The following is a 23,777-nucleotide window of genomic DNA, read 5'->3' on the forward strand; positions in this document are numbered from 1 at the left end:
CGGAAGATAAATGCCTGTCTGTTTAAACCATGATGACTCAGGTTATCCACCGTCTGCCTTCAAAGCCTTGCTGATGATCACGGATGGACGTCCCAACCTCTAATGTCTCTGGAAGCATATCAGACGAGAACACAAATTCAGGAAGGAATCTGTGAGTCAGAAGGTGCAGAATTCCAGATATCTGCTCTACGCACACGTAGCACACGTGCCGGGTTTGGGGGGCAGGTGGAGGGTGAGATAGACGTGAGTACCAACCAAGGACCGACAGGTGGTGTGCAGAGGCCCCTCAGGAGCACGTGCCTTTCTCTCATCCAGTCCCCGATTCTTAGTGCTGTCTCCCCTTGCATTTAGATTTAATATACAAGTTGAGTTTTCTTCCCAACTTTGTATTTTCAGACTCAGCTCCCCAAAGACACTTGCATTAGACGCTGGACCAGTCCTGCTCTTCCCATGGCACGCTAGCTGTGCGGAAACCAGGGCCAGCCCTCACCCATCCTGATCCACTCCTGGCACAAATTTATCTGGTCCCTGACCCAAAAGGCCCTCATTGTTCCCCCAAGAAGTGTATTTCAACAAGGAAATGACTCCTTTGTTATCAATGTTATCAGTAAAGGAGTCATTTTGATGATCGATATGTCAAAAAATGTGTTGAAATGAACCCACTTTAGCAATGATGTGTTCTCTGAATTTAACAAAGAACCAATTTAGAAGTAACAAAAACAGCTTTTCTCCCATTGAGCTTTAAGCTATATAAATATGCTCTTGCCTCTGGCTTGTTTCCACTAAAAAGACATTTCACTAATGAATATTTATTTCACTGCCACGGATAATAATGCATAAAAATGCTAAATAAATGCCATCTTGGGCATTCTCTCCCTTCCTCTCTCCTCTGATATGTACCCATTTGTTCTCTCTCTAACTGACAGGTATTTGTTTCAAAGCTCCAAAAAGTGATGTCTGGAAATTCAATTATAATATTCATCTCCTTCTATACCTGGAGTGTCAAATTCCTCCTTCAAACAAATAAGCCAGAATATCGTAGAATGTTTTGCTGAAAAGACCAACAATTTGCAATAGAACGTCACATTTGTTGTGTGAAATAATGATTTCGATCAGTGAGTGGGACTCAGGGAAGAAGCTCAGGGGAAAAACCCAGGGAGTGAGGGTGGGGAAGGAAATGTATATACACACACTTCCTCTTTTTAGGATAGGAACCTGACAATTGTATTCTAAAGTACCCATAGCAGATTAGTAAAATACTAATTTTAACAATATGGCATAAACATAAATGTTTCTTTTTTTAAGATTTTTTAAAATTTATTTACTCATGAGAGACACAGAGAGAGAGAGAGAGGCAGAGACACAGGCAGAGGGAGAAGCAGGCTCCATGCAGGGAGCCTGACGTGGGACTCGATCCCGGGACTCCAGAATCACGCCCTGGGCCGAAGGCAGGCGCTAAACCACTGAGCCACCCAGGGATTCCCTAAATGTTTCATTTTTAAAGATTCTTCTAGCATTTCATAATACAGAAAGTTGGCTTATTTTAATGCAGTGGTAGGCAACATAATGGGCCCCGAGAATGTCCACATCCTAATCCCTGGAACCTGTGAATATGTTAGGATGCACGTCAAAGAGGATGTAAGGTAGCAGATGGAATTAAAGTTGCCAATCAGATAATTTTTTTAAAAGATTTTATTTATTGATTCATGAAAGACACAGAGGGAGAGAGAGAGAGGCAGACACAGGCAGAGGGAGAAGCAGGCTCAATGCAGGGAGCCCAATGCAGGACTCCATCCCGGGTCTCCAGGGTCACGCCCTGGGATGAAGGCAGGCGCTAAACCACTGAGCCACCCAGGGATTCCCTACCAATCAGATGATTTTAAGATAAAGAGATTATGTTGGATTATCTGGATGGCCCAGCATAATTACAAGGGTCTCTACATAAGGCAGCAGAAGGCAGAAGCATCGATCTAGAGAAATGGCATCAGGAGAAAGGCTGGACCAGCCATTGCTGGTTTGAAGATGGAAGAAGGGGCCACAAGCCAAGGAATGTGGGTGGCCTCCCAAAGCTGGAAAAGGCAAGAAAACATATTCTTCCCAGCATCTCCAGAAAATTGCAGCCCTTTAGACTTCTTTTAGCCCAGGGAGACCTGTGCCACACTTCTGACCTGCAGAACTGTGAGATAATTAACTCATGTTGCGTGAGGTCAGAAAATGTGCGGTACTCTGTGGTAGGAAATAAATGCAAAACATATGACATTATTTATTCATGCACTATTTGGGGAAAGTCCAATGTGTCCCCTTCCCCAGGAAGGCTTCTCTGAGCCACCCTTTGCTGGAACTATCTTTGCCTTTGCCCTCCCGGGGGCACTGCATTAGACAACACGGTAATTTTCAACTTATTTTTCTACAACCTACGCTAGACCAACAGTTCCCTAAAAAGTGGGGACTGCGTCTTTAATCTCTGCCTGAAGAGCTGGTTTCTAAATCTTTATCCAAATTTCAGCAGCAACTCAGTAGCCTATGCTAGGAGTTCAATAAATATTTATCCAACCAGAGTGATGATGAACCCATTGCACTCCTCCCTGGAAACCAGTCACAAACACATTATCAGTTTTATAAGACGATTTGTCATATGAAAGATGTAACCCATGTCACAGAGCAGATAAAAGGTCACACGCAGAGCCTGGACTGGATGGATAATTCTGTGTCATAACCAACCGAACGAGCTGTGGGTTGCTTACACCAGCTCCCAAGTCATTCACAAGCAAACAGCAGCATTTGGGTTGCAGATAAAACACCGGATGCCTACAAAACCATTGGAATGTGAATAATGGTTATTAGCCTTGGAAAGGAAACATTCGAAGAAAATAAACTTAGACTTTCGAAGTCCCCAGGGTTTTGTTTTCCCCTCTCCATTTCATTGTTTCTACCTGGTGATGACACTGTCCTCATAGCCTTCCACCCCACTGCTCAATAAAAGTCAGTGTCAGTGCAAATTTTGGGGAATGAGTACTTGCATTGGAAGCACTCTGCTCACTTTGGAGCGCTCGTCTGTCTCCTGCTAAAGTATTTCAGGCACCAGTAAGTCCGTGCTAAGGACGAGATGCAGGTGGAGGTCCTTTCTCTGCCTGGGCTCTCATTCTAAATTTGCACATGGGGATGGGGCGGGGTCGGGGGTGGTGTCCAGTCTAATGATTTATTCTGCAGGCGTTTTAATCTTGAGGATTTCTCTGTTACAGGAAACAGAAACAAAATTCAAATCATGGGTACTAAAAGTATAAGTGAGAAGAGTAAAACCTTTAAGCCCTTTAAGAGATATAATGTTATTCTGGCTTTGGGGCAGGTGCAGACTGATTTAAACCAGCAATTCAATTTTTCCCATATAAATTACAAGATTTATTGAAGCTGTTCTCCAGTGACCTACTTCTAGGGGTATATTCCTGGCTTTCTTTATATTCCCTTAGACTCCTTGACTCTCTCGGTGCTAATATTAACACATTGTCTTTTTTGTTACAGCTTTTATAGACTTGGAAACCTAAAAGTCCTGAACATTAAGACTTGTCTTAATATCTGCTAAAATAAGTTTCACACATTGTCCTTCTTCAAAATTGCTTTGCCTGTTCTTTTTTTTTTTCTTTAAAGATTTTATTTATTTATCCATGAGAGACACACAGAGAGAGGCAGAGACACAGGCAGAGGGAGGAGCAGGCTCCCTGCGGGGGGCCCGATGCAGGACTTGATCCTGGGACCCTGGGATCACGCCCTAAGCTGAAGGTGGATGCTCAACTGGTGAGCCACCCAGGCGTCCCTCTTTGCTTGTTCTTGAATTTTTCTCCTTCATCTGTATTTTAGGATCATTTTGTGTTCTAATCTGTTGGAAAAGTTTTTGTTTTTTTTTTTTTGGTTTGTTTTGGAATTGCATTGCATTTTTTTCTGCAATGACATCTTTATCATTCTGTGTTTCCTATTTATGCATATACACTGTCTTGCCATCTATTTAGTCTTCATAAATTTCTTTGATTAGAATATTATGTTAGCGGGACACCTGGGTGGCTCAGTGGTTGAGCGTCTGCCTTTGGCTCAGGGTGTGACCCCAGGGTCCTGCAGGGAGCCTGCTTCTCCCTCTGCCTGTGTCTCTGCCTCTCTCTATGTCTCTCATGAATAAAATCTTTTTTAAAAAAATGATATGTTAGGTCCGTAACTAACATCTCCTTTCAACTTATCCTATTCCACGAGTTTTAGCCCCATTTAGCTTTTTTCCTTATTAATTTGTGTTATATATATATATGAAAAATAATGCATATCACTATTTTGGTATCTGTGTTGTATTTAGTTATATGAGTATCTTATATTTTATTAAAGAAAAGTCTTCTTGGTAGACATTAATGCTGTTCAATATTTGCTGTAGTTGAAAATGCTGCAGAGAACATCTTACCAGCATTGTGCCCTTGTGAGAATGGAGCTATAGGGTAATTTTTCATAAGAAGTGAAATTTTTTCTGAAAGAGTACGCTCACTTAAAGTTTGTATAAGTAGCGCCAAAGTGCTTTCCAAAAGGTAATACATAGAGAGAGTAACACATTAGTACTTGGAGCATAAAAGCACCTGATCCCCGTAACTTCATTAGCCTCACTGGCCTTAAATTTTATCAAATCATCACATCTAATAGATAAAATAATATCCATTGTTATTTTAGTGTACTTTTTCCTTAATTATGATTAATCCTGGATTTTTTTTCATATATATATATATAAATTTGTAAGATCTTTTAAAAATTATTATTATTATTATTATTATTATTATTATTGGCTTAACCAAGAGGAATCTCAACAACATCCTGTATTTTCTGAAACAACTTTTCAAAACATCTGAAGTCAAACTGCGTTCAAAGGAAGAGCTTATCTCCACCAAAGGTGAATATCAGAGAACATGCCTAGAAGCAGAAATGAAACCAAAATCTGTCAAATTAATGTGAATTTCTTAATGGGTCTTTAAAGACACAGAAGAAATAAAACTCAAGGATGGAGTCAATACTGTACCAACATCACAATAAATGTTTGTTGAATGAAAAGTAGTGAATGAGCACTAGGGTTGGATCCTAGGTTTCAGTAGGGGGATCTTTCGCCTTATTCTATGTTATTAGCAGTGTTTGTTGACATCTTACATATTTCTACAATTTATCATTTTAAATGTGGAAGCACTGAGCTAATCCCTTATCTTGCAGTTCTAACAACCAACACTTGAGGTTTATGATAAATTCAGGAATAAAGGATTTCCAAAAAGTATGCATTTATGCCAATGACATGCAATCCCAGGAAACAACACATGCAGTTGAACACTTTGTACTTTTCTTTGGGAGGTGAAAGGACTTTGACTTTTCTGCCTTAGTCAGATGGCTGGAGCGGCCATCGAAAAATACCACAAACCAGATGATTTAGAACAACAGAAATTCACTGTCTCGTAGTCCTGGAGGCTGCAAGTTGGAGATCAAGGTGTCGGCAGATTGGTTCCTTCTGAGGCTATGTGGGGGAATCTGCTCCATGCTTCTCTCGGAGCTTCTGACATGGCAACAACCCTTGGTGCACTTTGGTGTATAGAAGTATCACCTTGATCTTTGCCTTCATCTTCACACGGCCTCCTCTTCATGCCGGTGGGCCCAAATATCCCCTTTCTATGAAGAAACTGCTCATCTTGGATTAGATGCCTATCCTAATGCCTACCTTCCAATCTGATACCCTCTACAGAGACCCTTTTAAATGAGGTCACAACATATCTTTTTGGGGAGATATAATCCCATCCGTAAGCCTCAAATATTCATTCTGTTGCTCTTCTACATCCCAGACAGCCCCTCTTCTGATCAATGCTCATCTTACTAAAACAGTTTCGTTATGACATTGGATGTGTTTTTGAAATATAGGATATTGTATAGACAATTCTTTAAAGAATTGCAATGATTTTTAATATAAGTCGAGATGACATACAAGTGTTAAAATTATATTGGGTACTATTCAAAATAATTATTTATAAATTACTGTGTGTGTGTGTGGGCAGGTAGGTAGCCATCAACGGGGCTGTATGCTGTGGGAAGATATCAGTAAGTGGCAATTACTGGATTTATATAGCATCCATTTTTCAGAGAGATCAAAATACTCTAACTTCCCAGCACTCATTTCCCTAAACACTGTCAGTAGTGTTATAGTGTTAATGATACCCAACCGTCCCCCAGGATCACAGAGATGCTGTGGTGACTCAGTAACATTTACCACCCAGATTTTCCAAGGAAGAAAAGTTTACACACGGAGTGTGTTTGTATTAGTGGCTTCCTATCATCACCTCTGGTTCACCTGTTTTCTCCTCTGGATAAAGAGCTACTCGGTTTACCTGCAGAATCCATGGCACCCTGGAGAGTTTTTTGGAGGCTTTGGTGTCTCTGGTGACCCTCTCCATTGCTACTTAGAAGTTTTTCTTTAGAGCCCAGAAGCGATGGCAGGGATATTTGAGAGGGGCCAGGGGGGAAAGAAATGAGGGAGAGAGAGAAGCAAGGAGGTCGTGGCCCTGAGGATCTGCAGACAGAGGTGGGGCCGGACTTCTCCCCGCCACTGCAGCGCGCAGGTGAGGCTAACTGATCCCAGGTGCGCAGGCCCACACGCACGACCTGCCCCCCTGAAGCCTGGCTCTGCTGCTCCAGGAGGGCACGTGGGTACTTCGGAGAACGCAGAAGTGCGGAGTCTTCCCAGACGTGAGATGCAGGTGGGGAAGGCGGTGAGCACCTGTGCAGGTGCTTTGAGCTGTCCCGCGGTTCCCTGGGGACACACTGAGCGGACCATTCATAAAGAGCGTGACATCATGGTGTGCTGACCCTCGAGACTATCTGGTGCGGTCCTCGGACCATTTCTACAAAACCCTATATTCAGGGGCTGAGGCACCAGGTGGGCCCCCGCTGGACATCCTTTACTGTCACTTAACTACCTGCAGACAGAGCTGTGAGCACCCACGGGTGCAGGTGCACGACCTCCCCCAGGAGACCAATGCCCCCAAGAGCAGGACAGGCAGCTCACCTGGTCGGCCTGAGTCAACCCCACACTGTGCCACACGCTCCACCTGCGGGGCCCCGCCCCTCCCTGCGCACGCCCCGCCCCTCTCCTTCACAGGCCCCGCCCCTCGCCCTCACAGGCCCCGCCCTCCCCGCCCAGGCCCCGCCCCAGCGCGCGTCCCTCCCCACGCACGCCCCGGACACCGCGCCTGCCCCGGGCTGCGTTCGAGAGCCCCGCCCCCGCCGGGCGCCGACGCTCGGAGGCCGCGACGCTCCGCCCCCCGTCGCCCCGCCCACCTGGGCGAGTCCCGCCCCCTTCCTCGCCAGCCTATTGGGGACGGCGTCGCCGTGCGCGCTGGCCAATGGGAGTGGCGGCCGGTGCGTCACACCCCCGCGCCGTGCGTCCGGATAAGCGGAGCGGCGGCCGCGGCCCTGACGCGGGTCACCAACCATGTGGCGCTGCGGCGGGAGGGCGCCGGGCTTCCTGAGGCGGCGGAGCGGCGGGTGAGGCGCGGGCCCGGCGGGAGGGCGGGAGGGCGGGGGGCGGCGGCCCCGGCCCCGGGGGCACCCGGGCGGCTCCGCGGTCTCGTCCCGGCCCCGCCGTGCCGCGCCGCAGCTCCGTGCCCTGGGGCCCCCGGACCCCGACAGCCCGGGCCCGGGGAACCCGAGACCCCGACAGCCCTCACCTGGGGAGCCCTCACCTGGGGACCCCGACAGCCCGGACCCGGGGACCCCTCACCTGGGGAGCCCTCACCTGGGGACCCCGACAGCCCAGTTCCGGGGAGCCTGGACCCCGACAGCCCGGACCCCGGGAGCCCTCACCTGGGGAGCCCTCACCTGGGAACCCCGACAGCCCGGACCCGGGGAGCCCTCACCTGGGGAGCCCTTACCTGGGGACCCCGACAGCCCGGACCCGGGGAGCCCTCACCTGGGGACCCCGAAGGCCCGGTTCCGGGGAGCCTGGACCCCCACAGCCCGGACTCGGGGAGCCCTCACCTGGGGACCCCGACAGCCCGGGCCCGGGGAGCCTGGACCCCGACAGCCCGGACCCCGACAGCCCGGACCCGGGGAGCCCTCACCTGGGGAGCCCTCACCTGGGGACCCCGACAGCCCAGTTCCGGGGAGCCTGGACCCCGACAGCCCAGACCCCGGGAGCCCTCACCTGGGGAGCCCTCACCTGGGGACCCCGACAGCCCGGGCCCGGGGAGCCTGGACCCCGACAGCCCGGACCCAGGGAGCCCTCACCTGGGGAACCCTCACCTGGGGACCCCGACAGCCCGGGCCGGGGGAGCCTGGAACCCAATAGCCCTGACCCGGGGAGCCCTCACCTGGGGACCCCGACAGCCCTGACCTGGGGACCCCGATAGCCTGCGCCTGGAGGAGGCTGGACCCGGGGAGCCCTGGGATCCCGATAGCCCTGACCTGAGGGAGGCCAGACCCTGACAGCCCTCACCTGGGGAGCCCTGGGACCCCAGACCCCGACAGCCCTCGCCTGGGGAAGGCCGGACCCCGGACCCAACAGCCTGGGCTCGGGGAGCCCTCACCCAGGGAGCCCAGACCCCAACAGCCCGGGCCTGGGGAGCCCAAGACCCCGACAGCCTGGACCCGGGGAGCCCTCACCTGGGGAGCCTGGACCCGTGGAGCCCAGACCCCGACAGCCCTCTCCTAAGGGATCCCTGGGACCCTGGACCCCGACAGCCCTGACCCGGGGAGCCCTGACCTGGGGGAGCCCAGACCCCGACAGCCCTCTCCTAAGGGAGCCCTGGGACCCTGGACCCCAACAGCCCTGACCCAGGGGGTCCAAGACCCCGACAGTCCTCGCCTGGGAGAGGCCAGACCCGGGGAGCCTGGACCCTGACACTCCTCTCCTAAGGGAGCTTAGGGACCCCAGGCCCAAACGGTCCTCGCCTGGAGGAGCCCAGGCCCCAGCACACCTCACCCGGGGATCCCAGGACCCCGACAGCCCTCTCCTGTGGGAGCCTAGACCTGGAGACCCTGACAGCCCTCAGCCAGGGACCCAGGGACCCCAGAACCCTGACAGTCCTGCCCTGGAGGAGCCTGGACCCCAACACACCTCACCTGGGGATCCCAGGACCCCAACAGCCCTCTCCTGCGGGAGCCTGGACCCCAGGACCTGGAGACCCTGACAGCCCTCGGCCGGGGACCCTGAGACCCTGATGGCCCTCTCCTGGGGGACCCTGAGACCCCGACACCCGTCTCCTGGGGGAGCCTGGACCCCAGGCCCCCTCGCCTGGGGAGCCTTGCAGAGCCTGGGTGATGGAGGCGCAGCAGTCCCTCTCCCAGGGACTGCCCTGCCAGAGGAAGGGGGTTCCTGTGCCTGGTCGGCGTTGGGAGCGGCAGCCAGAACAGCACGTGGGTGAAGCCGGCCAGGCGAGGCTCCCCGGGCCCCTGGGAGGTCAGGCAAGCCCAGCGTGGGGGGCACAGGTGCGGGTGGGCCTACATGTGGATCTTCCTGCGTGATTACAGCAGCTGCGGGCCTGTGGTTCTCATGAACATGACCGCCCTGTTTGTGGGGAGCAGGGAGGGAGTCCTCTGGACACCTGATGCTCGCTTGGTGCATCGGAGCTCCTGGAAATTGAAGTTTTTCTAAATGACTAGGTTCTTGTAAAGAGCGATGGAGTCTGACATTCAACGACGGTGGCGCTCCCCGCGTCCGCAGGTCGGTTTTGTCTCAGGCTGGTTCGCAGGAGCCCGTTTACTGCTGTGCGGGTGCCCTGGCGGGGCAGCGGGTGCCCTGGCGGGGCTGAGTACCTGGGGAAGCCCCCGTGCCTCGGGCGTTTCTGCATTTTCAGCCTGAGCACGTACTTCGGGGGCTTGTGTTCTTGAGCATAAACACGTCTGAACATCCTCTTTCTTTCCGGACGTGGCCAGCTTTAGAATTAGGACCCTGTTGCTCCCGTGGTCTGACAGCGACTGGGTCAGTGGTTTTCTTTCCTTTTCTGTGTTTCCCTCAAAAGAAGTATTTTTGTGACCTATAGTAACATAGAAAATTCTGTAAAGCATATAGTACAGTTGAGAGAAAATACTTAAAGATAGCATCCCTGTCACCCAGAGTAAGGTGAGAGCCCTGACGGATGGGAAGCCTCCCTGCCTGCCCCTCAGATGGGCCCTCGCTCCCGGTTCATCCCTTGCTTTTCCCCATAGATCTGTGTACGGGAGATTGAGCTCCAGAGTCCCTGGGTCCACAGACCCTCTCCCCCTCCTCCCCGCTGGGGATGTCAGTAGTTCTCTGTGGTTAAGAGTCGGTTTCTTCACCTGCCTCTTTTCCCTTTGCTCATTTCTCGTTCCACATGAGCAACGTCCTATGGTCTTAGCGTCACCCTGTCCAGCTCCACCCATAGTGTCGGCGTTCCTTTATATTTTCACTGTCTGTGTATTCCTACCACACAGGTTACCTACTTGGGATGATACTGGGTCTGTCCTTTGTATTTGTCTTGGCTTAGCATTATGCGACCCACATTTTTGTTACAAGTGGTTGTTCCATCCATTCTTATGGCTAAGCTTATCTATTGAATAGTCCACAATCTACCTATTCGGAGGACGGACGTCCTGGTTGGTGGAGTTTGGGACTCCTAGGAATGGTGCCAATGCAAGGCCTGTGTGCTGCCACGTGATGAGGGCAAGTTCTCCAGGACACGTGGAGGTGAATCCTTGCTCATTTAAATGATGCCAAATGTTATTCCAGAATCGTTCTTATTTGCACACCTCAGTTACACCGCAGGAGTTCCTGGCAATGCTAGATTTCTTACTTTTTACCAATTTGGTGGATACATAATGGTAGTTTATCAAGATGCTGTGTACTGAGATGGAAGAAGTCCTTTTGATGTGAGCGTTGTTTTTCATATGGGTAAGGAAAGTTAGTATCACAATTATAGTTAATGAACATTTGCATGTAATTGCAACATGCAGTTATTAGTTGATATGAAGCTTTAGCTGAGTAGTGAAAATGATCATAGAATTGAAAGAACTTGGGCACCTGAGTGGCTCAGCTGTTGAGCGTCTGCCTTCAGCTCAGGCCGTGACCCCAGGGTCCTGGGATCAAGTCCCGCATCGGGCTCCCTGCTTGGAGCCTGCTTCTCCCTCTGCCTGTGTCTCTGCCTCTCTCTCTCTTTCTCAGGAATGAAGTCTTTAAAAAAAAAAAAAAAAGAATTGAAAGAACTTTACTAAAGATTCAGGAAATGAATTTTCTGGAGTCTATTTGGAAGTTGTACAGTTTAAATGTCTTGATCATTCGAACATTTGAAAATGTTTTTGTGATGTTGCTGACTTAGCCACACAGTTGTCCTGCAGGAGCGTCTAACCTGGGTTCCTCTCCTCCCATGGAGCAGGGCCAGCCCCGGAGCATGGAGGAGGAGGGGCAGCAGCGCCTGTGAGAGGGCCCAGCAGCACAAGGTGGGAGAGCAGATCCACGGCTTCACCGTCAGCCAGGTGTGTGGGGCTCACCCTGTTCCACCTTGGGCTCAACTGAGCAGATTGTGCAAGTGAAGAGATTTCCTGATTCTTGGATACGTACAGATCCCTGGTCCCTGCCCTGAACCTAACCCCCTGAGGCCCCATGTCTCTGGATTGTAGAATGAAGTCACACGCGTTGATGTTTGTGTGTCCACACACTTGACTGGTCACTGTGCTGAGTAGACTGCCCCACATCTGTGCAGGTCACGTCTTCCTAGCACATGCTAGGAAGTGTGCTCCACACACAAAAACTTTATTTTGGAGCCATCTGGGTACAGAGATTGTGTTCCTGGACCTTCGTGATGTTTTCTCTTTAATGTAATCAAAAGGTAGTGTACACCATGGACTGGCTAGTTGGCTTCATGCGATGGGTAACACTCCTACAGCTTCAAGAGGCGGGCAGCTCTCAGTCCAGGAGGGTGCCTGTGTAGCCACAGCACGGCGGAAGTGCAGAGACCAAGAGGATGACGGGAGGGGAGGGGTGCCTAGGACAGGTTCACGCAGAACTAGGGGGTGTGTAAGTGGAAGGAGGAGAGCTGCACGTGCCCGTGGCAGCAGTTCCAGACATTGTGGGGGTGGCCTCAGGACAGTGGGTGAGAGCACGTGTGAAGTCCCTGAAAGCCACGTGGGGGGAGTTGGGACGTACGACAGTGACTGTTAGGGAGGACCTCACTGCATTTTTCAAGTGTTGTAGAAACTTGTCATAAAACATGGTCCTTGTTTGAGGAGTAGGGGAGGCAGACAGTTCTGTGTGTCAACTGATTTTAAATACATTGATCATCTCTTGCAAGGTAAAGTGTTAGATAATTTAATGGCTTGTAAACCAAGCCGAGGCCCCTTAAAACGATGTGGTGCCAACGGCCACGGAACCTTTGTGAGGCTTACGTAGGTAGGAGATGACCGTCCTCGGGGTGAGGATGCGCTAGTTCTTATTGGAGGTGATTTGGACCCTCCCACTGGGAGCAAGTAACTGGTGGTAGCCCCAGCACCCCCCTCGGGACGCCTCAGAACTGCAGAGACCAGGCGAAGCACCTTGCGGTCCCGGGCTGTGGCCCACCCCAGTGTCCCCTCCCAGCGGGGCCATTCTGGGCAGTCCTGGAATGACGTGTATAAAAGGAAGCCACACAGCAAGCTTGGCGGGTGAGAGCAGGACCCCTCCCGGGCAGCCTGGTGTGAGGAGTGGGGTCTGCTTCCCCGTCTGCTCCTCGGAACCTCAGCGGTTTCCTCTGCCGATGGGGCTGAGGACCCCCCCCCCCCGCCCGCCACAGTTACCCGTGAACTGTTCAGAAAGTGTCTAGCAGACGGTAAGCCTTCAGAAAGAGGGTGCGTAGGATGGTCAGTGCGAGGCCTGCCTTTGCTCGTTTGTAAGATTAGGGTTTGAACAAGGTGTTGCTGATGTGCTGGTGCTGCCTGGTGACGCAGACCAGGTCCCGCGGTGCAGTGCGCGTGCCTGTCCGAGCGTCTTTCCATCTGACTAGCTGTTCACATGTTTCTCGTTCATTCAGGTGACGGCCATTCCTGAACTGTCCCTGACCGCAGTGAAGCTCAGCCATGACCGCACAGGCGCAAAATACTTGCACTTGGCCAGAGAAGACAGCAACAACTTGTTCAGGTGTGGGGGGCGTTGTGCACACACGCTCTTGACTGTTTCCACTGATGGCACCTGCCACGCCACAACTAGTTTAAAGGCTTTGTTCACTCATCTTTTATTTTATTTTTTTTAAGATTTTATTTTATTCACGAGAGAGAGAGAGAGAGAGAGAGAGGCAAAGACACAGGCAGAGGGAGAAGCAGGCTCCATGCAGGGAGCCCGATGCAGGACTCGATCCTGGGACTCCAGGACCACGCCCTGGGCCAAAGGCAGGAGCTAAACCGCTGAGCCACCCAGGGATCCCCTCATCTTTTATTTTTATTGCACATATCTTGAAAACAGAAGGGAAAGTTTAATTGAATTTATGTCCTCAGTGACATAGTTAAAGTTCGGGGTCTGAGTTAGTGATCTTCTGTGTTGTCATAAGAGACCGTTTTTGTGCGAGGGTACGCGGCTGGAGGGGTTAAGGCCGGTAACCGCGGTGAGCGGAGTCCTGGACGCTGAGCTGTGCACCTGAGCTCGCCTGCTGGCTCCTCTTGTTTCCCCGCAGCGTGCAGTTCCGCACCACTCCCATGGACAGCTCTGGCGTCCCGCACATCCTGGAGCATACCGTCCTGTGTGGCTCTCACAGATACCCATGCAGAGATCCTTTCTTCAAGATGCTCAATCGGTCACTGTCCACTTTCATGAATGCCTTCACAGGTAAGCTGGCCTCCTGCGCTGGGGCTGTGCCGGGGGCCACTGGGTGTGGGGGTGCTTGGCAGCCCGTAGGCGGGAACACGCGCACCACTCTCTGGTCTGGTTGAAAACTGCTAGAACTTTAATCCTTCGGGAAAGCCGCATCGTGGTCAGATTATAAAAACTATAGTTTTAAGGAAGAGACACCTGACTTTTTCTGGAAAATGTCATAATAATACTCTTTTGGAAACATTGCTATTAAAGTTGATCTCTGTGGCATTAAGTTAATGTGGCAGGGGTGGTGTTTGAGCTTAGTTTTAGGAACTGGGGCAGCGCGTAGGCTGATGGTGTGAGAGAAGTGCCCTGGGGCCCACAGTTCCCAAGTGCATTAAGTCAGCAATCTGGGTGAGGCCGTCTTTGCAGGCGTGTGAGGTCATGGCTGGCTGTGCCTGTTCCCCCCGCCCCGGCCAGCCTGTAGCAGCAGGGTGCTTCCTCTGTGCCAGGGGCAGTAAGGGCTCACCGTAGGGGGGTAGGAGGTGGTGGACATGACTAATTCCTGTGGGAATCTGTCGAATCTCAAAAATGTTTTCATTTACACCCAGCTAGCGATTATACTCTATACCCATTTTCCACACAAAATCCCAAGGACTTCCAGAATCTGCTGTCTGTGTATTTGGATGCGGTCTTTTTCCCATGCTTGCGGGAACTGGATTTCTGGTACGTAATGATTGATTGATTTAGACTTTAGTATTGGAGTCACTGTCACTGTGTAATTACTTATCATTATTTAGGCAGGAAGGATGGCGACTGGAACATGAGAATCCGAGAGACCCCCAGACACCCTTAATCTTTAAAGGCGTCGTCTTTAATGAAATGAAGGGAGTATTCGTGAGTTGTGGGGGTTTTTTGTTTTGTTTTGTTGTTTCCTTTTTAAAACTGTGTAACACTGATCCTCCTGTGTGAGATATTGGAATGTTCCTGGGTCTGGAAGACCGTTGACATTATCTCACGTTGTTTGCTGGGCTTATTGAACCAGCAGCTGGACGGTAGAGGGCCAAGCTCCCAGTGTTGCAGCTACAGCTCTCCAGCTGCGGTGGGGGCCTGGCCTGGGGTCTGTGGGAGGTCCGTGAGGTAAACCTTGTCATCTTTTCTCACGCTGGCCAATGTGGAGTTTCCCCGGGCCTGTGTTAAGAGTTTTTTGATAGTTGATCAGACACAGAAACAAGTATATCAGAGTCCAGCCGTCTCTAATTAGGCCAGACATTAAGGAGATTTGCAAAATGTGCAAAACAGAGCTGTTCTTTAATATTTCTGCTTTGTCTCAGAAATAGTTTCCAGAAACTATTGTTAACATGTAGTGATGGGTTAAGATAATGAGTGAATAAGTAACTTTTTTAAAGGTCTCAGATTTTTAATTTCTAATACAGAAACATTATGTGTGTGCACACACACTCCTGTGCAGTCAAGAAACCCGCATCATCAAAAGCTCTTTGGGGACCTCATTGATTCTGGGGCGCATGAAAGATCTGAGACCAGGCAGTTTGAGGACCTCTGTGCTGGGGCCCGTCTTCCCAGCGCCTCTGACTGTGGAGTCCTGCCTTGACATGTGGGGCTGCTTTGCTGCACCATAGGGCTTCCTTACCTTTGAATAATCAATTAGGGTTTCATTTCTTCCAGCAGCTCCTGGAAACTCCTGTTAGAGTGGCTGCTTTTGCTCCAGAAGCCCTTGGGACCCCTCCCCACAGCTCATGGGCAGGGGTCCTTGCGCATCTTTCCTTGTTCCGTACATCCCTCCCCTGGCCCTCGGCTGTGTAGCTATTGGTGGCCCGTGCACAGTGCAAAGTGTTTTCCCTCTGGCGAGAGCCCTGATCCCTGGGTCCTGTGCGGGGATTGTGAGTGAGTTGTGTGCTTTGTTAGGATCCTGGGAGTGCCTGGTATACTGCTGCGACAGTGTAAATTTCAGGGTGTTACTCCCAAAATGTGGTTCATCTGCGTAGTTCATCTGCTGTGTTGTAACAGTGGGTGTTATTTTTCACACACATATATCTTTTCTTTTATTTGAAGACTGACAACGAGAGGATATTCTCGCAGCACGTTCAGAACCGACTCCTGCCTGACCACACGTACTCTGTGATCTCCGGGGGCGATCCCTTGTGCATCCCAGACCTCACATGGGAGCAGCTTAAACAGTTCCATGCAACCCATTATCACCCCAGTAATGCTAGGTAATATTTCACGTTTGACGTTTAATTAATGGTGGGTGATGAAGAGTATACTGGTGTGCATACACTAAGTGATACGGCTTCTCTCACATTTGGCAAAGGATTGTTTATGAAGAGCTACGTAGATTTAGAGGATTCTTCCCTTAACGGATTGATGTTCATTCTGCATGTCTACAGCAGCAACTTTTCTGTGCCCAGCATGATAGTGACAGCGCCTCCTAAAGGAGGGTCCGGATACTGCCACCATCAGCCCCCTGCACCTCAGCTTTACGATGTAGGACGTGGGTGTACTGGCGACCGTCCCCCTCCTGAGGTGCTCGGGAAATGGCGGTTACCCTGGCTAAACTGGGGAACTTGCTGGTTTCAGCTGTTACTAATAACAAAACACCAATGTGTGTATTTATAAATAAAATGCTGATGGAATATCAAATTTTCAAGATTATTTAAAATGTAAAAAAATTTGAATTTTGATAACAAAAACTTTGAAGCATACAAAAAACCATAGAGCGTAGAATGATGAACTTCATAAACATACCACATATAAGGGAGATGACAGTCCTCATGATGGTCTACCTCTAATACTTAAATTCGGGACCCTGAAACATTTTATGACATCATACTATATTTAAATACTTGCTTGAAAGCACCCACTAATTATTCCAAATCCGGATTTCCCGGTAGTACCTAAAATAACATGTTCAATCCAAATGAGGCGCATATATTTTGTAAAGCTCTGTTTTTCTCCCTGGAGAGACACAGGCCATCTGCAGGGTTGGTATCCTGGCATTCTGTGAATATTCTGTTTCTTACCAAGCTGTTAATGTTCTTTGATTTATTTACTTATTCGTTGTTTGGTGTGTTCACTGCCTGGAACAATTCCAATAGAGTTTGCAGAGTGTTCTAAAGAATTCTTTAATTTTGGGGGACACCTTGGTGGCTCACTTGGTTCAGCGTTCCAGCTCTTGGTTTTGGCTCAGGTCATGATCTCAGGGTCCTAAGATAAAGTCCTGTGTTCAGCTGTGCACTCAGCGGGGAGTCTGCTTGAGATTCTCTCTCTCCTCCCCCATCCCTGCTCCCTGTGTGTGCATATGCATGCACACACAAAAAAAAATTCAATTTCTTGTATGTTTATTAACTGGACTTGGGTGAACATGAGCTTCTCCCATCAGTAGGGGCTGATGGGTTAGCCTGAAGTACAGCTCTAACGGGAAGGGCGGAGACAGGCTTCTTTTCTTTGGCTGTCCAATTTTAAAGGGAGATGGTGGCAGTAGCTCCTCCAATGGCGACAGAGGAACCTTTTTTTCTTTTACTTTCATATGGTTTATTTTTAATACCATTGTTATCTCACAGAAATATTTTTTGTATATGTGTATACTTCAAATTATATAATTGAATAGGATCTTTTTTTTTTTTTTTTAGGATCTTTTTTTTTATGCTCAAAATTGTTTCAGCCGTCGTTCAAGGGAATTCCTTTAAGCTCATCTTATCTAATGGTGTCTTTAGTTTTCAATAACTGGTTTCTGTATCCTGCCCCAAATCCTGGTTCATCCTGCTCCTGATCTGTAGCTACTTCTTTCTCCAAGGAGTCCTGAGACTAAGTGGAGCCCGGCATTTAGAGATCAGCGTCTCCATGGATGCCAGGGGTGCTACTTGTTATTGGAGTGCCACTCTTTGAGCCACTGAGTGGAAAATTTTGAAGGATCTTTAAGATACTTGTTCCCCAAATCAGATGTGTTTATTTTTTTGGGATATAACCAACATATAGCATTGCAGTAGTTGTAGGTGTGCAACAGAACAATTTGGGTCATGCATATGCCATGAAGTGATCACCACAATAAGTCCAGTTAACATCTATCACTGCATATAGTTGTAAATATTTTTTTCTGATGAGAACTGTTAAGATCTGTTAGCAGCTTTTAAATATACACTACACTATTCAACATAGTCACCATACTGTATGTTATGTGCCCATGATGTAACTGGAAGCTTGGACCCCTCCTACCCATTTTGTCCACCCCCTGCCTCTGGCAGTCACCAGTCTGTTTTCTGTATCTGAGTCTTAGCCCAGAAAACAGCTTATTTAAAAAAAAAAAAAAAAAATCAGTGTCATTGTACTCTTTTTCCCTAGATGGATAAATATGTTGTCCTAAAAACACGTAATCTGAGATTTGTAGCCTGAAATTGAACTTTGTGAAATTCCTTACTTTGACAGTAATAGATGGGTTACTGTACTCCTGTAGCTAAGACCATCAAATATTTTAACATATGAGTTACTTCATTTTTGAAACCCCTTTATATAGTACATTTAAAATAAGGAGCAACTTCCGGCAGATTTACATTTAATTAATTACTTTTACATGATTTGTGTTGTGTTTCTTATTTAAAAAAAAAAAAAATCAAAGCCAATATTTGGTCTTTCTAGTTTAGGTAAGTAAACAGGGGCCCCTGGGTGGCTTCATTGGTGAAGTGCCTTAGGTTGAGATCGTGATTTCAGGGTCCTGGAATCCAGCTCCACATTGGGCTCCCTGCTCAGCAGGAAGTCTGCTTCAGAATTCTCTCTCCTCCTACCCCATTCCCCCCTACCCAGGTGCACGCAGCATGCACACCCTCTCAAATCTTAAAAAACAAAACAAAAACCAGTGAATGCAATGTATTTCTATACAAACTTCATTTCAACATGGGAACTATTTTGCTATGAGGTGCTATATATATGTGTACCTTCTGGTTCTTTAAAGATTTTGTTCACTTAGCACTAGCCAGGGGAAGGGCAGAGGGACAAGCTGACTTCCCACTGAGCAGGGAGTCCAACATGGCACTGGATCCTGAGACCCCGAGATCTTGACCTGAGACAAAGTCGGACACTTAACCGACTGAGCCACTCTGGCACACCAATGTACCTTCCATTTTTAAGTTTGTCTTTTTAATTCTGTTGTAATTAACGTACAGTGTTATATTAATTTCAGGTGTAAAATAACATAATTCAACACTTGGCATATGTTATTCAATGTTCGTCAAGATCCCCCATCACCTATGTCCCCCATCAACCCACCACCTTACCCCTAATAACCATGAGAGTGTTCTCTAGAGTTAAGACCAGTTTTTTTCAGTTTTTCTTTCTCCCTTTGCTCATTTGTTATCCTAAATTCCACATGATTGAAATCATACAGTAATTGTCTTTCTCTGACTTAATTTCACTTAGCATTCTATTCTCTAGCTCCATCCGTTCTTGCAGGTGGCAAGATTTCATTCTCTTATGGCTGAGTACAGCTCCATTATATATACCACATCTTTGTTCAGTCGTCTGTCGACAGACACTTGGGCTGCTTCCATATCTCAGCTATTGTATATAACGTTGCTATAAACACAGGAGTATGTGCACATATCCCTTCAAATCAGGGTAATATTGGCCTCATGGAATGAATTTGGAAGTTTATATTCATCCTGTATTTTTTTTGAAAAGCTTGAGAAGAATAGCTATTAACTCCACTTTTAAATGTTTGGTAGAATTCGCCTATGAAGCCAAACTGGTCCTGGACTTATTTATTTGGAGTTTATTACTAATTCAATTTCTTTCCCGGTGGTAGGTCTGTTGAAATTTTCTATTTCTTCCTGATTCAGTTTTGGTAGTTTTGTATGTTTCTAGGAATTTATCTATTTCTTCTAGGTTGTCCAATTTATTGGCATATAGTTTTCATGACATATTTTTATAAATGTTTGTATTTCTGTGGTGTTGGTGGTTGTTTCTCCTCTTTTATTATTAGTGTTTTTGTTTATTAAGGTCCTCTTTCCTTTTTCTTTTTTTCTTTTTTATTTTTTTTTAATGATCCTGGCTAGAGGTTAATCAATTTTGTTGCTCTTTTCAAAGAACCAGCTCCTGGTTTCATCTGTTGTATTTTTTTAGTTTCTATATCATATATTTCTGCTTTCATCTTTATTATTTCCTTCCTTCTGCTGGCTTGGGGTTTTCCATGTTATTTTTCTATGTCCTGTAGGTGTAAATTTAGGTTGAGATTTTTCTTGCTTCTTGAGTTAGGCCTGTATTGCTATAAACTTCTCTCTTAACAAACACTTTTACTGAATCCCAAAGATTTTGGACTATTGTGTTTTCATTTTCATTTGTTTCCATGTGTTTTTTTTTTTATTTCCTCTTTGATTTTTTGATTGACTCACTCATTGTATAGTAGAATGTTGTTTAACCTCCGTGTATTTGTGGTCTTTCAGACATTTTTCTTACTGTTGATTTCTAATTTCATAGTGTTGTAGTCAGAAAAGATGCATGGTATGACTTTGGTCTTTTTGAATTTGTGGTCTAACATGTGACCTACTCTGAAGAATGTTCTGTGTGCACTTGAATGTGTATTCTGTTTTAGGATGGAGTGTTCTGAACATATCCCTTAAGTCCATCTGGTGCAATGTGTCGTTCAATGCCATTGTTTCTTTGTTGGTTTCTTGTTTAGAGGATCTGTTCATTGATGTAAGTGGGGTGTTAAAATCCCTTACTGTTACTGTCGTCTTATTGTAAGTTCCTTTATAATGGTTATTAACTGTTTTATGTATTTGGCTGCTCCTATGTTGGGTGCATAAGTATTTTTTTTTTAAGATTTTATTTATTTATTCATGAGAGACAGAGAAAGAGAGGCAGAGACACAGGCAGAGGGAGAAGCAGGCTCCATGCACAGAACCCCATGTGGGACTCGATCCCAGGTCTCCAAGATCAGGCCCTGGGCTGAAGGCGGCACTAAACCGCTGAGCCACCCGGGCTGCCCGGGTACATAAGTATTAGTGTTAGTAATTGTTGGATTGTTCCTTTTATGATTATATAGCGTCCTTTGTCTTTTTTTTTTAAGATTTTATTTATTTATTCACGAGAGACACAGAGAAAGAGATAGAGGCAGAGACACAGGCAGAGGGAGAAACAGGCCCCACGCAGGGAGCCTGACTTGGGACTCTATCCTGGGTCTCCAGGATCACATCCTGGGCTGAAGGTGGAGCTAAACCGCTGAGCCACCAGGGCTGCCTGTGTCCTTTGTCTTTTGTTGCAGTCTTTGTTTTAAAGTTTATTTCATCTAATGTAAATATTGCTACCTTAGCTTTCTTTTCACTTTGCATGAGAAATGTTTTCCATTCTTTCAATCTGCAGGTGTCTTTAGGTCTGAAATGAGTCCCTTGTATCAATGGATCTTGTTTTTTTTTTTATCAGTCACCCTCTGTCTTTTGATTGGAGCATTTAGTCAACTTATATTCAAAGTAGTTATGGATATGTATATATTTACTGCCGTTTTGTTACTTGTTTTATGGTTATTTTTTTGGTTTTTCTTTTTCCTCATTCTCTCACCAAAAGTTAGTTTTTTTTAGTGATATGCTTAGAATCTTTTCTGTTTATTTTTTTCATATGACTGGGTTTTGATATATGGTCACCATTAGGTTTGTATGTAACTTTTGCACATAGCAGTCTGTATGTAGCTGATGGTTGCTTGTTTGTACCCAATCTCTACTCCCCACCACCATATATGGTATCATACTTTACATTCTTTTCTGTTGTGTGAGTCCCTTGATTTTTACAGATATGCTTATTTTTACCATTTTTGTGTTTCCTGCTTTTTTAAAACTTAACTCTTAATGTTCTTTTTCCACTCAGAGTCCCCATTAACATTTCTTGTAGTGCTAGTTTAGTGGCCAGGAACTCCTTTAACTTTTGTTTGCCTAGGACACTGCTTTATATCTCCTCCTATTATGAATGACAGCCTTGCTGGATTCAGTGTTCTTGGCTAGATTTTTCTCAGCATTTTGAATGTATCATGCCACTTTCTTCAGGCCTGCAAAGTTTCTGTTGAAAAACCCACTAGTAGTAGCCTTTTGGGGTTTTCCTTTTACATAACTTTCTTTTGTTGCTTTTATAATTCTCTTTATCACTGCTTTTTGCTATTTTAATTACTATGTGGCTTGATATGGACATCATTGGGTTTATTATTTTTTCCCAATGGGGGTTGGACTCTCTGGCCTCCTGAATGGTAAACAGCTCTCCCTCCTGGATGCCTCCTGCCTTTTCACACTGCTGCTTTGGTGGTGCTCTTTCAGGGCAGGGACTCAGTTTCCCATCACCCTCCAGGTTCTCTCAGAACATAGCCTGCTTATGTTGAAAGTTCCAGCTATAAGTCCCATTGATTGTCAGAACTCCTAAAACTTGGCCCCTCTGGCTTTCAAACCAGGATGTCGTGGGGATTCACGTTCCTATGTCAGCTCACCAGTGTGACCCTCTGGTGCTCTTCCCACCCACAGGTCCTTCCCTCCAGCAGACCGACCCCAAGTCCCTTTAGCCCCCCACAGTGACTCCTCCCTCCCTTCCCACTCTCTCCAGTGTGGTCTCTTCTCTGCATTCCGTTGTGGCATTTGTTCTGCTGGTGTCAGGTGGTTTTCTGGGTTATTTACCCTGACGTAACTGCCCTATTTGTATCTGGGATGAGGTGAGTTTAGGCTTTTCCTACTCTGCATACCTTCCATTTTATATAAAAATCCATCTGTGTTAATTTCTAATCTTTTAAACTAAGGTAGACTTAATATATTCTCTGAACATTTTAGGTTCTTCACTTATGGCAATTTTCCACTAGAACAGCATCTGAAACAAATTCACAAAGAAGCACTAAGTAAATTTGAGAAAATTGAGACAAACACTGCAGTGCCAGCTCAGAAGCCGTGGGATAAGCCAGTAAGTGCCCCATCCAGAGAATAAGCAGTGTTTTTACCTACTAAATACACTGAGATGGAGAGTCAAACTGTGTATTAGTAATAGGATTTTCAAATATTGTGGCCTCTGACTTGAATGTAAGAGCTTCTTAACTCAAAGGAATGGTTATTTGTTTGAAAAGGTTAACTTAGTGGAAAGCATCTCTTGGGCCACTTTATATGTACACGGGTAACTTCTACTAGTTTAAAGGCAGTCGTTCATACTCTGCACCTACTTAAAGCATCACCTCCTTTTACAGAGGGAATTCCAGATAACATGTGGCCCAGACTCACTGGCTGCAGATTCCTCTAAACAAACAACCGTCGGGGTCAGCTTCCTCTTACCAGAGTAAGTGTCTGCTGTGAAGTAGGAAAAGTGCACCTTAGCAGGGCTGGAGGCAAATGCTCCAGGTATAAGTTCGTTGATGGTTAGGATTTAGGAGTCGAGCAGCTGTTGGGTGGCAGGGAAGATTTTAGCATCTGGGATGGTTCTGAGGAAATTGCCACTATAGTAGCTATCCAAAAAAAAAAAAAAAAAAAAAAAACTTATTTTCTTAGTGCATTTTAAAGCTTATTTCTGTGGAGAAAACTGGCTTGGATGGCAGTTGTTAATATTTGTCGGGGTAGGACCACAAGGGCCCTTGCACGTGGGAAGAGCACAGTGAACACAGGCTTCAAAAACCTGCACGGCACGTGACACTGTGTAGTTGTGGAGATCTGGCACCCACGGGGCACGTAGGCAGGCTGCCATCCTCTGCCATCCCGCATCGGGGCTGGCTGCCCTGAGTGGCCACACTGCTGGACACGGTCCCCCGTCTCCTCTCTGTTCTTGTCTAGGTGTGCACAGTGCACTTTTAATTGAGATAGTGTGGGTCAGAGTGCTTGGCACACTAATGTGATGGCATTCGATATACAGCTAAGTCAACTTCATGGTTTGGGACCCCAAAGTAATCTGGTTTATGAGAGCTTTGCAAACCAAAAAACAATTACTGTCTTTTATCCATATAATTTAAAGTAAAGGTTAAAATGCAAGCGTTTGTAGAACATCCACTTCT

The 23,777-nt window shown here is 47.2% G+C and overlaps 1 protein-coding gene across 3 annotated transcripts in view; it reads left to right on the forward strand.

Annotated features, from left to right (window-relative positions):
* The first annotated feature begins 7,411 nt into the window (after positions 1 to 7,411).
* Positions 7,412 to 23,777, forward strand: part of PITRM1 (pitrilysin metallopeptidase 1) — a 37,191-nt gene continuing 20,825 nt past the window's right edge. For 2 of the 3 annotated variants that reach the window (XM_077897336.1, XM_077897337.1), the window contains exons 1-9: positions 7,412 to 7,539; positions 11,385 to 11,484; positions 13,014 to 13,120; positions 13,650 to 13,801; positions 14,380 to 14,494; positions 14,569 to 14,665; positions 15,842 to 16,002; positions 22,579 to 22,705; positions 22,983 to 23,071. In XM_077897336.1, coding sequence (XP_077753462.1) covers positions 7,487 to 7,539; positions 11,385 to 11,484; positions 13,014 to 13,120; positions 13,650 to 13,801; positions 14,380 to 14,494; positions 14,569 to 14,665; positions 15,842 to 16,002; positions 22,579 to 22,705; positions 22,983 to 23,071 — 1,001 coding nt within the window. In that variant the 5' untranslated portion in view covers positions 7,412 to 7,486. Of the gene's footprint in view, positions 7,540 to 11,384; positions 11,485 to 13,013; positions 13,121 to 13,649; positions 13,802 to 14,379; positions 14,495 to 14,568; positions 14,666 to 15,841; positions 16,003 to 22,578; positions 22,706 to 22,982; positions 23,072 to 23,777 lie in introns of those variants that run through there. The other variant, XM_077897338.1, reaches the window with a different exon arrangement.

Source organism: Canis aureus, chromosome 5 (assembly GCF_053574225.1).
Source record: "Canis aureus isolate CA01 chromosome 5, VMU_Caureus_v.1.0, whole genome shotgun sequence".
NCBI lineage: Eukaryota > Metazoa > Chordata > Mammalia > Carnivora > Canidae > Canis > Canis aureus.